General features: G+C 43.2%; 1 protein-coding gene across 1 annotated transcript in view; it reads right to left on the bottom strand.

Moving 5' to 3' along the window:
- LOC127619038 (rho guanine nucleotide exchange factor 25-like) overlaps positions 1-13,650 on the bottom strand; it is a 138,836-nt gene that overhangs the window by 122,236 nt on the left and 2,950 nt on the right. Inside the window, exon 2 of the mRNA XM_052091760.1 lies at positions 10,430-10,568. Coding sequence (XP_051947720.1) covers positions 10,430-10,568 — 139 coding nt within the window. The remainder of the gene's footprint in view (positions 1-10,429; positions 10,569-13,650) is intronic.

Here is a 13,650-nt window from a genome sequence, read left to right on the forward strand (position 1 = left end):
CAGTAAAAGGAATGTACGTATATTTTTTTAATCATGCTCTCATACCCAAACCCTAACCCCAAACAAAACCGTCAGTGGAGTTAAGAGTGTAACCTCTGAATCACGCACACCATTGTTTATGTGAACATGATTTCAGAAGCTGTGTCACCGAGTCTGCTTCCTCAGGAACATAACCTAAACACATTCGAATTGCAAATATATCTGGTGGGAGGTGGCACTTTTTTCCAGTAACTCGGCAGAAGTTAGGGGTCGACGTCAGGGTACCAGAACATTTGGTAGCAACATGTCGATTTCCTGTGTGTTTGTGGTGGCAGCTTATGATATTCAACAAGCAGGTTCGTGTGGTTCAGCAGTTGGTGGAAAGAAAACAAAATGTTGTCTGATGGAGTGGTTGAAAGAAGTAAATTAATTAATAAACTTATGAAACAATTTATTGAGAAATAAGCATTAAGGCATTGAATATTTGCTTGGTTATCTCTAAAGCTCACTTTGAATTTGTTCTAGATCCTTAGATATGACATTATAGTGCCTCGGAAGCCAGTCTGAAACCAGTTTGCTTTGGAGGTACCTTCACACAAATGTTTGGGTAACGAGGACTGATGTTTCAGACACAGCACAAGAGTGGGCGAATGGAACTTGCTTAGTGAAAAAAAAATTGATTTAGGGAAGATAGGAGAGCTCAGATCAGAAGAAATGTCCTAAATGGACAGAAGGACAGAAGCCTTTTGAAAGGCAAAAGGGGGAAAGTAAGTCAAAAGAGATTTAGTGAATGTGTGTATCTCTCAGCAAGCTGCATCATCTGCATGTAATTTAGTGAATGCTGGCACTGTCCCGTTATTCCACTGAAGCCACTAGAAGGCATCTTGTTTCTAATCTTTAACAGACGGGTGATCTCCTGTGCCTCTAGCACTACTGCAGTAATGTAGCAAGGGCCTCTTTACCCATTGGCAAAGTAAGGAAAGGAAAGTCCACTATGACCTTTTTAAAACATATTGATGGGGAAATTAAACTGCATTAACTTCAGGTGACAGTCATTTTTGCAAAACAGCTAATGAGCTTCTGAGAAATTATTTGGCTAAACATAAGGCTTAGCCATATGTTTATTTGCAATTAAAGGGATAGTTTGACCAAAAATAAAAATGTTGTCATCATTTACTCACCTTCATGTTGTTTCAAACACTTATGACTTTTTTTTTTTTTTTCATTTAAAATGAAGAATGTTAGGCAGAATGTGAGTCTCATTCACAATTCACTTTCATTGTATGGAAGGTGACAGAGTCTAACATTCTGCCTATAACATCTTCTTTTGTGTTCCACTGAATTAAGTCAAACATGCTTGGAATGAAGTTGAGTAAATAAAAAAACTGTAAACCAGCACTTGAAAAAAAAAGGAGGGCTGTGAATCGATTTAAAACTATGAACTAATTAATTGGACAGTTTTCTGTTATTAATCACGTAAAATAATCATAAATATATTTACTTTAAACTTTGTCTCAAAGAAGTTGCAAGAAGTTGGTTTGTCATCATCTATATTAATTTTATAAATATGTCTTGTTAAAATGTTTAGTTTTTATCCAGATAGAGTTCATTAGAATTTTTTTTACCGGTATCTTTGATACAAGTATATGTGCACATGCCATAAAATAAAAGTTGAGCAAAATCATCTGCCATTTTCCAGTAGACTTTTTTAATATCAAATGGGTAAATTCAATTAATTTCAATCTTTATTTGCATGATAAAATTAAGTGTACATTGTCAGTGCATTTTTGGACACTATACACACAGAAATAAATAAAATGTAATGCTGAAGATTAAGATTTCAAAACTATTACTTTCTCTGGTTGCTTTCAGTCTCTATCGCGTTCATGCTGGGTCTCTCGCATGTTTTCTTTTTCTTTTTGGTTCAGATAACAGTCAGTGAGCGTTTTCGTGTGATGCGAAGAGATAAGACAGATTGCCCATATATCTCCCACACCTGGCTCGCAACTTGCACCACTTTACGGGCTCTGTATAGTACAGTTGATGTCAGAAATTTGCATACACTTAGGTTGAAGTCATTAAAACTCATTTTTAACCACTTCACAGATTTAATATTAGCAAACTAAAGTTTGGCAAGTTGTTTAGGACATCTAGTTTTGCATGACACAAGTAATTTTTCCAACAATTGTATAGATTGTTTTACTTTTAATTGACTATATCACAATTCCAGTGGGTCAGAAGTTTACATACACTAAGTTAACTGTGCCTTTAAGCAGAATGGAAAATGCCAGAAAATGTCAAGCCTTTAGGCAATTAGCCAGTTAGCTTCTGATAGGCTAATTGGCTAATTTTAGTCAACTGGAGGTGTACCCGTGGATGTATTTTAAGGCCTACCTTCAAACTCAGTGCCTCTTTGCTTAACATCATGGGAGAATCAAAAGAAATCTGCCAAGTGGACCTCCAAAAGTCTGGTTTATCATTGGAAGAAATTTCCAAATGCCTGAAGGTACCACGTACATCTGTACAAACAATTGTACACAAGTATGAACACCATGGGACCACACAGCCATCATACCACACAGGAAGGAGATGCATTCTGTCTCCTAGAGACTAGCGTAGTTTTGTGCGAAAATTGCAAATCAATCCCAGAACAACAGCAAAGAACCTTGTCTGGAGGAAACTGGTAGACAAGTATCATATCCACAGTAAAACGAGTCCTATATCAACATAACCTGAAAGACTGCACAGCAAGGAAGAAGCCACTGCTCCAAAACCGCCTTTAAAAAGCCAGACTACAGTTTGCAAGTGCACATGGGGACAAAGATCTTAATATTTGGAGAAATGTCCTCTGGTCTGATGAAACAAATATTTAACTGTTTGGCCATAATGACCATTGTTATGTTTGGAGGAAAAAGGCAGCATCAGATTGTGGGGGTGCTTTACTGCAGGAGGGACTGGTGCACTTCATAAAATGGATGGCATCATGAGAATGGAAAATAATGTGGATATATTAAAGCAAAATCTCAAGACATCAGCCAGGAAGTTAAAGCTTGGTCTCAAATGGGTTTTCCAAATGTACAATGGCCCCAAGCATACCTCCAAAGTTGTGGCAAAATGGCTTAAGGACAAAGTCATGGTATTGGAGTGGCCATTACAAAGCCCTGACCTAAATCCAATTTGTGGGCAGAACTGAAAAAGCATGGGCGAGCAGGGAGGCCTACAAACCTGACACAGTTACACCAGTTCTGTCTGGAGAAATGGGCCAAAATTCCAACAACTTATTGTGAGAAGTTTGTGGAAGGCTACCCAAATCATTTGACACAAGTTAAACCATTTAAAGGCAATGCTACTAAATACTAACAAAGTGTATGTAAGCTTCTGACCCACTTGGAATGTGATGAAAGAAATAAAAGCTGAAATAAATAATTATCTCTACTATTATTCTGACATTTCACATTCTTAAAATTAAGTAGTGATCCTAACTGATCTAAGACAGGGAATGTTTTCTACGATTAAATGTCAGGAATTGTGAAAAACTTTAAATGTATTGGGCTTAGGTGTATGTAAACTTCTGATTTCAACTGTAAATCCACACCCGTGTTTATTATGCCTGGGACACGCGTCTCGCGTAATGACTAAGCGTGCACAGCTCCACAAAATCAGTTTCTGTGCTAGGATGTGCAGTCAAGTTGAGTGTTTACCTCTTGAAAATGTATGATCATTCTTTTAGCCACAGAAAGTGTGGAAAAACATTAGGGCAGTTTTAGCAAGTGAAAAAAACACATACTGGATTAATTGTGTTAATCTTTTTTAACATGTTAATCAGGCAAATACTAATTGCAGAAATAAATGTGTTAAGTAAACATAAAATAGGTACAATTACATGAGGAAGCAACACTTTCCTTAAACTGGGCAGTGGTGCTAGCTTTTGGTATGGCTTAAACTAATATTTATAGAATACAGCTTTGACAGTGCAATGCATCTAAGCAAGTCTCATTTGTGATAAACATTCTCTTGCTCCTTGCTTTCAATACACAATAGTTAATGATTTGGCTACATGACACATAACTCAATGTTAAGTACCCCATGCCACTACAAATCTTCTTTTGTTCTACTGGACTCAAAGAAATTTTAAATGCAGGCAAACTTCTCTAGACAAAATAACTAGTTGCAACCATCAGTGTGTTTTTCCTGACACTAGGGAAAGGCAGGCGAGTGTGTCTCCCATCTGGAAGCTGTTCAGGGCAGCTTTTCATCCAATTTTCTCCATGGAACATGCTATCGCTTCCCCTCTACAGTTTGATTAAGCAAGTTTGATTATCAGTTCAGGCAGTACAGTTTCTGAGCTTAGTTCATTAACCGCCTGCTTACAGCTGGGACAAAGCCAGTCAGATAAGAGTGGTGTTACCTGATGTGGAGCGAGACGTGGTCATGTGTCTGTCGCTGGGAAGAGAGGAAGCGGTAAGGGTCATCACCTGGTGATTTAATGATACATAACACCTGTGTCTCCTTACAGTGACGGTGGAGACGGGCTTGAAAAGCCGCCGAGAACGCCAGTGGGAAGGAGAGAGAATGACACAAGAAAGCAGTGATTGCCGTGTCCCAAGTGAACCTCTTATCTAGCTGAAAAGCCTGAGATTGATTAATGTGTCTGGAAAGCCCGAATTTTATTTGTGAAGCTGAACTTTCATTCCCCTTCTGTCGCACTCTCCACGTTGTGTCGGAGAAGCGACACAAGGGGTCTCTCTCGAGCGCCGATATATGCCTCTGATCTATGAAAAAAGGCCAATGAGAAGTTGGCAGATGGTATTTTCCTACCCCGCCCCCGGACATACGGGTATTTAAGTGTGCAAATACGGGAGTTCATTCAGAGTCGATGGTCGTGTATGCAGTTTGCTGCGAGTCACACACCAGTTCCTGTTATTCCTCTGATGCTCTGCATGCTGTTGGATTCGATGGCGCACAACAGCGGCTTTTCTCCTTCCTTGCACGGCTGTGCATTGTTGTCCCTGGGCGCTTCGACAGCGCAGACAAACTCGAAAGAGTTCCATACAAAGAGTGATTTTATTAAAAGAGTAATTTCCTCTAAAAGAGCAAAAACACAGCGGCGTTGAACATACACGGGGCGCTCAGAAACATGCACGGGTTGGTCCTGATCCCGACGTGCTACAGGAACTGCGCTCATCGGCCGACCTCGCCCTAAGAGCTACGAAGGTCACAGCGCAGTCACTCGGGCAGGCGATGGCCACGCTCGTGGTCCAGGAACAGCATCTGTGGTTGAACTTGGTTGAGATGCGTGAAGCCGACAAGACTCGCTTCCTGAACGCTCCTGTCTCCCAGTTCGGCCTCTTCGGCGACACCGTCGAGGACTTCACCCAACAGTTCTCCGCGGTGAAGAAGCAGACGGAGGCCATCTCTCACATCATGCCCCGCCGCAAACCTGCCGCCCCGGGCCATGCCCCGTCTGCTCGCCGAGGGCGTCCCCCTGCGGCTAAGAAACACTCTGCTCCGCCTCAACCTGGGCCGTTGAAACGGGGGCCCGCTGTGCTGGCACATCAACTGCCTAGAGTTGCTGACTGTTTTCTTTGCCCTGAGGAAGTTTCTCCCATAAGTTCGAGACAAACATGTCCTGGTCAGGTCAGACAGCACCGCAGTGGTGGCGTAAATAAATCGCCAAGGCGGAGTACGCTCCCACCACATGTCACGACTCGCCCGTCGTCTCAAGTCGCTGCGTGCCACTCACATCCCCGGCAACCTCAATGTGATAGCGGACGCGCTGTCACGACAACGCTTGCCCAGTGGAGAGTGGAGGCTTCACCCCCAGTCGGTACAGCTGATCTGGGAACGGTTCGGCAAGGCCCAGGTAGACCTGTTTGCCTCCCAAGAAACCTTCCACTGCCCGCTCTGGTACGCCCGAACAGAGGCTCCCCTCGGGACAGACCATAGACTGTAAAAAAAGATGGATGATGCCCCTTCGCTCTTTTCCATTGGTGAGAACTGAAGCCGCCAGTGTCCCGATACGGCGCTGACATCTTGGGACTTGAGTCTGCACAGTTCGATTTCTGGACCAGACCTGCGCGTAGTGAGCAGGAAGTAAAGCCGCGAAATCAAGGCCCCGCCCTCACTCTCGCTGAATCAATCGCAAGCACACGCCCAGCACTTTTGACTTTTGACTTATGATGGTGTGAAATAATTAATTATAGAAATGTTGATATTAAATTTAAAGCTCCAATCTCCTCAGTCCTCCGAAGATCCAGAAAAAAAGTCAGTTGGTGCTTCAGTGACTACTTCGCTCAAAGAACCTGTCAATCACAGCTGTCAATCATGATGTCACAGCACCGTTTTATAGCATCAAATAACTAACTAAAAACAAACTTATTTTGAAAACAAACACTTGAAATTACATCAACGTCATAGAAACTAGTGTAATTTAATTTAACATCCCGTTGAATAACATGGGGAGGCGGGGTTTATGACCTATACAAGGACCAGTCACCGGGGGGTGATCGAGACGTTTTGGCTTCACATTTGAGGGCTTGTGCAGACGCATTGGCACACAACTGGCCCACGGGGCTGCACAAGTATGCATTTCCACCAGTGAGCCTTCTTGCACAGGTGCTGTGCAAGGTCAGGGAGGAGCAAGTCACCTTGGTGGCCCCCCATTGGCCCACTCAGACTTGGTTCTTGGATATCACGCTTCTCGCGACAGCCCGTCCCTGGCAAATTCCCCTGAGGAAGGACCTTCTTTCTCAGGGACGGGGCATGCTCTGGAATCTGCACCCAGACCTCTGGAACCTCCACGTCTGACCCTTGGACTAGCTGGTCTACCATCGACCATCGTAGACACAATCAACCAAGCCAGAGCCCCTTCTACCAGGCATCTTTACACTCTAAAGTGGCGCCTGTTCACAAATTGGTGTTCTTCCCGAGCCGAAGACCCACAGAGGTGCGCAGTTAGGTCAGGGCTTTTGTTCCTACAGGAGAGGCTGGAGGGGAGGCTGTCCCCCTCCACCCTCAAGGTGTATGTCGCCACCATCGCGGCTCACCACGATACAGTAGACGGCAAGTCTCTGGGTAAGCACGACTTAATTATCAGGTTTCTAAGAGGCACCCGGAGGCTAAATCCCTCCCGGCCAAGCCTGTTCCCCTCCTGGGATCTCTCAGTGGTCCTCATGGGCCTCCAGAGACCCCCCTTCGAGCCACTACACTCAGCTGGACTCAGGGCCCTCTCTCTCTTACTGGCCCTGCTGATCACGCTCACCTCTATCAAGAGGGTTGGGGACCTCGTTCTCTGTCAGCGACACTTGCCTGGAATTCGGTCCGGCAGACACATACGTGATCCTAAGACCGCGACCGGGCTACGTGCCCAAGGTTCCTACCACGGCCTTCAGAGATCAGGTAGTGAACCTGCAAGCGCTGCCCCGGGAGGAGGCAGACCCAGTCCTTTTGTTGCTTTTTCTGGTATGTGCTTAGCATATCTATTTGGACCGCATGCAGAGCTCTAGATGTTCTGAGCAGCTCTTTGTCTGCTTCGGGGGACAGCAAAGGAACGCTGTCTCCAGAGACTCGCCCACTGGGTTGTCAACGCCATTTCATTGGCTTATCACACCTCGGCAGTACCCCCCCTTGCGTTGTTGCGTCCTCGTGGGCACTGGCCAGGGGCACCTCCCTAGCAGACATCTGTAGAGCAGCAGGGTGGGCAACACCTAATACCTTTGCAAGATTTTATATCGGGTATCGTCTCGTGTTCTCTCAGGTCCGAGCCCGTACAACTCGGTAACACGCTGACTAACTGGCCGGGTGAATCATTTGCGCCTAGCGCCCTTTCCCTCAGCCGAGGTAATATAGTGTGCCTTTTTTCCCAGGAGACCCCATCTCTTGGATCCCTGGTTGATTCCTCCCTAGCCCTCATGGGTCCGCAGTTCAGCAGAGGAACTCGCCGACCCAATCCACTATGGGTACTTAATCTACCCTGTACTGGAATAGGTGGTTAAAGGCCTCCTATGCGGACTCCCCCTGTGTGTAATCTCCGCGGTACTGTCCCCTCACGAGTGGACTCCAGTGTCTCCCTTAGGCAGTTCCAGCTGCCTCGGTTGCCATCCTGTAGCAACTCCCCCCTCTACGAGGCTGGATCTACCACCGCGCCAACTTTCCCACATAGGTCCTAAACGGCCATGTGATGTATTCGCCACCTTTACCTCTCCAGCAGGGTAGGTGTGGTCTCCGCAGGGTTTTCTCCCACTGAAAGAATAGGAAACTGGGTAAGACCCTCTTCCCTTAATGCATGTAAGGGCCCTGGCCGTGATTGCTCCATGCGAGAAACATAGAGAGAAAAGAGGCCCAGCCAGGCATGGCCCGTTCCCAGGTTGGCAAGCATCACCTTGTTCCCCTCACTAGGGTAACCAGAAGGATTCTGATTACTTTAATGGGGCATTGGCGAAGGGTACGTGCAGCCTGATACAGCTGGTCGCGTTTTGCACGTAAGAATACCTGCCCGCTTCTGTATCAGCAGTTCACGTACACGGCTCAGTGCATGGCATGATTTAAGTGGGACCCCTAGTGTCGATTCTCCGACACAACGTGGAGAGAGCGACAGAAGGGGAATGTGTAGGTTACGTATGTAACATTCATTCCCCGATGGAGGGAACGAGACGTTGTGTCTTCCCCGCCATGTCGCTGAGCCGAGCCACTGTTGTGGTGCTCCTCAGCAAAATCCTGAATGAACTCTCGTATTTTGCCAGCTTAAATACCCGTATGTCCGGGGGCGGGGTATGCAAATACCATCTGCCAACTTCTCATTGGCCTTTTTTCATAGGTCAGAGGCATATATCGGCACTCAAGAGAGACCCCTAGTGTCGCTTCTCCGACACAAAGTCTCATTCCCTCCATCGGGGAACGGAGGTTATATACGTAACCTAGACGTTAAAAAACTATAGAACCTGAACTGCACCCTTGCCTGTATCTGTTACACCTGCATTTATTTTCATATATTCTGAAGGAATAGAAAAGTAATTTATTCTTGTTGTAATAAATTATTTTGGGTTAATTTTGCAGTGTTGTCTCCCATTAATGTTGCATCTTTGAGCCAGGTGTGACATATGGGGGCTCATCACACGGTGATGCGCAACTAGAACATGAATTTGGAGTGGTGGTGGCGTAGTGGGCTAAAGCACTGAACTGGTAATCAGAAGGTTGTCAGTTTGATGCCCACAGCCACCACCATTGTGTCCTTGAGCAAGGCACTTAACTCCAGGTTGCTCCGGGGGGGATTGTCCCTGTAATAAGTACATTGTAAGTCGCTTTGGATAAAAACGTTTGCCAAATGCATAAATGTAAATGTAAACATGAAGGGACTGCAATGTCATTCTTCAACATATATTGAAACTCAGACTAAATAAAGTTTTTCAAAAGGAACACGATAAAACCACTGGCGTGTAGGTGGAGCATCAACCACATCTAAATCATGTATCCATTTTCTGGATATTAAGCTGGGACAGAAAAAGTATTTTAACACTGAAAATATTAGTAAGAATTTACAATAAGGATACATTTGTTAACAACATTAGTTAATGTGAACTAACAATGAACAATAATTTTACAGCAATTATTAATCTTGGTTAATGTTAATTTCAGCATTTAGTACTAAATTTTTTAAATCAAAAGTTGTGCTTGTTAACATAAATTGATGCGCTATGAACTAACAATGAAATATTCTATTTATATGAATTAACATTAACAAAGATTAATAAATGCTGTAAAAAAAAAAAATATTGTTGATTGTTGGTTCATAATGCATAATGCGTTTACTCATTTTAATAAATGGAACCTTATTATAAAGTGCTACCAAATTTTATACACTTCAGCTTTATTATTTTAATATTATACTAGGTCTTAAAGGGTTAATTTGTAATCTTTGACATGATTGGCTGTATTACCTTGACTTTTCAAATTATTTTCAGCCCACACAGAAACGATTACAATTCCATTTACGCACCCAAAACATGTTGATAGTGTTAACCACACTTGTAAATATTTGGCAAACCCTTAACACCGTAGGCCAGTATGTTTGTTTGGAGCGCGGGATAAGTGCAACAGAAAGACGCCCTTTTCGTGGAGTTTTTAAACAATGAGGATGCTACTCTGTCATTAAGAATATTGCACAGATCAAAACAACTCCTGATATCACATATGGTACAAGAGAGGCATAGTTAAAACATAAATGATAGCTGCTTTAAACAGGAACAAGTCCTAACATCAACATCAACATTGGCAAACACTCCCTTGTTACTGAAAGTCAAGAAAGTGCCAAGTCCACTTTTAAACTTTTTTTTATATGGCTTGGCATATTCCTCATGTTGGAGATGATCACAAGCAACTCTTGTTTTGTATGTATAACCTGCTACTACTCAAGTCAGGCAACATTTAACCAAATATGGTTGTTGTATCTTACTTGCTCTGTTTCTTTGTACTCTTTCCAGGCTGTCCTGGGACAGTGTATCTTCCAAGTTCAGTGCCTCTCTGTTCCATAGGGGTTGTTCTGTTGTCTTCTGGTCCTGTTTCACATTCAGGTGCTCAATACCCTGACAGTCCTAGAACCAAAGATGGACAGTGACAAATTATAATTTTAATAATATTTATTTGAGGAATTTGTTTAATCAGTATGTCTATAACCTTCTTTGAGGATTTGAGGGATGGTTTGCACTATTAAATATAGTCTAACTTTCTGTTTTACTTCAGATACTTTTGTTATATGCTAGTTTCACCTTAAATTTAAGAACAGACTTAAGATTTAAAAACGTACATAATTAATTCTAAGGTTGGATGTTGTGTCAATAACAGCATGTGATCCGTGGAAAATTTATATTTTGGTCATTGTTTGACTATTACACTGATACTGAAATACTACATTAATGTTACATTTTCACTTATGTTCTTAGCAGATGCTTTCTTACCAACTAATCTTAGCATTCCTCACACCATGTATTTTTTTCTCAGACTTTATTTTGGCAAAGGCAATGGAACCATAAATGCAAAAGCGTGGTATTTAAACCCTCTGTATTGTTGAACTACTTAAACTGCCATATATCCATTAAAGAAACCAAAAGATTAAATAGAGTTAATACAATTCTATTCAAACTACTAATATTTCCTGTCTAAACTTTATGAAGTGAATACAGGTAGTTGTTATGTTTAGGAATTATTTCTATCTAATCTGAACCTTAAAAATGTCTTTCGTTGGGGTAACCTAATGTAGTCAGTTTGATTCAATAATATTAAATCATATTTTTCACTTCAACCAATTCATCCACATAGAGTACACGTTTTACCTGACAACATTTTTTTCAAACCAATTCAATCATATAAAGTACACTTTTTATCTGACAAAACCTTTGAAATGCCCTTGTTTGTTTACAGTTCAAGTCGCAGATAATCTTATAGCTCTGCCGACATTTCCTATGAGTTAATTTCCACAACAAAGTGGGTTCTTTTGTTTACAATTTATTGTGACTGAGGAAAGAGTGTTAAAAACTTTGTAGACCTCAGTTCATGTCAGCACAATCTGTCTGGAGAAGCAAACTGCCAGACAGGGAGTTCTGGACTTACAGCTTGAAAGCTGTTCTGAGGAGACAGCATGCACATGTTTGTTTATGAGGAGATGTCTTAATCAGTGCTAGTTTCCTGTGCCTGCAAGTGCTCCAAATTCCTCCAAAACACCCATGAGAGTTGTTCTTTCAATTGTCACATCAACCAGTCACTTTTCCCCTGAAACCTTTTACTGTCATCCTCTGAATTACTTTATTTGTCACTTTGTTCTTTTCCTACCTGTGATCATTTATCCTTCTTTTGAAAGCTTTTGATTTTGATAGATGTAATTGTTACAGGGGAAAAAAAACTCAATACACATTGGTTTTTACTCAAAGGGAAATTTAATCTTTGATCCTTTTGATCTTTCTGATGGTCTAAAGCAGGGATATTCAATTAAAGATCCAAGAGGTCCTGTCTCTACATTTCCTTCCCACCAAAGGTCTCAACAATAATAACTTATATAATTTCATGGTCATAGTATTAAATAGATATTATACATTTCCAACTTGGCAGCAATGGTACTTTGTAAAATAATAATAATAAAAAAATCCTAAACAGTCCAAAAAAAGTATTTTAATAACTGAAAAGTTTTGAAACACTTGACTGAAATCTTTCTCATGATCTTAAAAATCTGAATGTGTATGCTTAAATGTTTGAAATTAGTTTTGTAGACAAAAAAATAATTGTGCCACATTAATTTATTTCATTATAAAGCTTCTAGGTTACTGTTGTAACCCCCGTTCCCTGATGGAGGGAACGAGACGACACTAGGGGTCTCTCTTGAGAGCCTCGGTTGCCTCTGAACTTTGAGAAAAGGCCAATGAAAAATTGGCGAACAGAATTTGCATGTCTCTCTCCCGGGCATACGGGTATAAAAAGAGGGAATCTTGTATTTGTTTAATCAGGTTTTGCCCTGAGGAGCCGAGAATAATGTTCGGCCGTTACAGCGGTTGGTACAGTGTTGTGGCAAGAGGGACACAACTTCTCGTTCCCTCCATCAGGGAACGGGGGGTTTCAACAGTAACCTAGACGTACCCATTCTGTCACTCACTCGACATTGTGACTATGTAGTGATACTAGGGGTCCCTATCCAATAACACTACGACACTGAACTGTGTTACGTGAACTGCTGATGCAGGTGCAAGCAAGCTGTTGTGTGCCAAAGGAGCAAACCGCATCAGGCTGCACGTAAACTTCCCCAAAGCCCCATAAGACATCATATACATTTTAGGTTCCCGGCATCCCTGAGGGGGGGAACAAGCGATGGGGCAAGCATGGGAGCAGGCCGCGCCAGCCACAGCCTTTTCTCTCTCTATGTTTTCTCTCCATAGATCGTTAGATACGGCTGGGGCCATCTAATGCTATAACATGCATCAGGGAAGGTGTTCTTTTCCAATCCTATTCTTTCATGCGGAAAAGACCCAGCGGAGACCAATGAGACATATTTGCCACATGTTGACCCCCCAGCGGAGACCCAGGCTGGGGAGGTCAACATGTGGCAAATACATCTCATGGGCTTACAAGCCACACATGGAAGTGGCGCGGTGGTAGGTCCTGCCTGACCAGGGAGGAGCTCTACAAACACAGCGACTGGAGGGCTCGCCTGGGAGTAAGAGCACATGTGTTCACCTCAACCGGTCAGCTGTTCCATATTACCGAGTTCTACGTGCTCGGACCTGACAAAACATGGTTCAGAGCATCTCTTTTCTCGGTAAGGAGTTAGACTCAGTCTCGATGACAGCGCGCCTCACAAACGAGCACATGCAGTTGGTGCTGAATTGCCTCACCTCATTCAAACTAGACACCTCAGTAGTGGTCGCGCCACTCAGGGTTGATGCAGATGAGACCGCTTCAGCACTGGCTTCAGACACGAGTCCCGAGATGGATATGGCTCTATGGCACATACCGTGTGATCTTCACCCCCTACAGTAGGTGTCCAGACGTGTCGTGGTTACCATAGATGCCTCCAACTAGTCTGGGTCAACGCCATTGCATTGGCAATCAGACCCAGGCTGTGTCCACCCCCTTGCGGGTTCGAGCACACTCTACGAGGAGTGTGGTATCCTCGTGGGCACTGCCCAACGG

Source organism: Xyrauchen texanus, chromosome 25 (assembly GCF_025860055.1).
Source record: "Xyrauchen texanus isolate HMW12.3.18 chromosome 25, RBS_HiC_50CHRs, whole genome shotgun sequence".
Lineage (NCBI taxonomy): Eukaryota > Metazoa > Chordata > Actinopteri > Cypriniformes > Catostomidae > Xyrauchen > Xyrauchen texanus.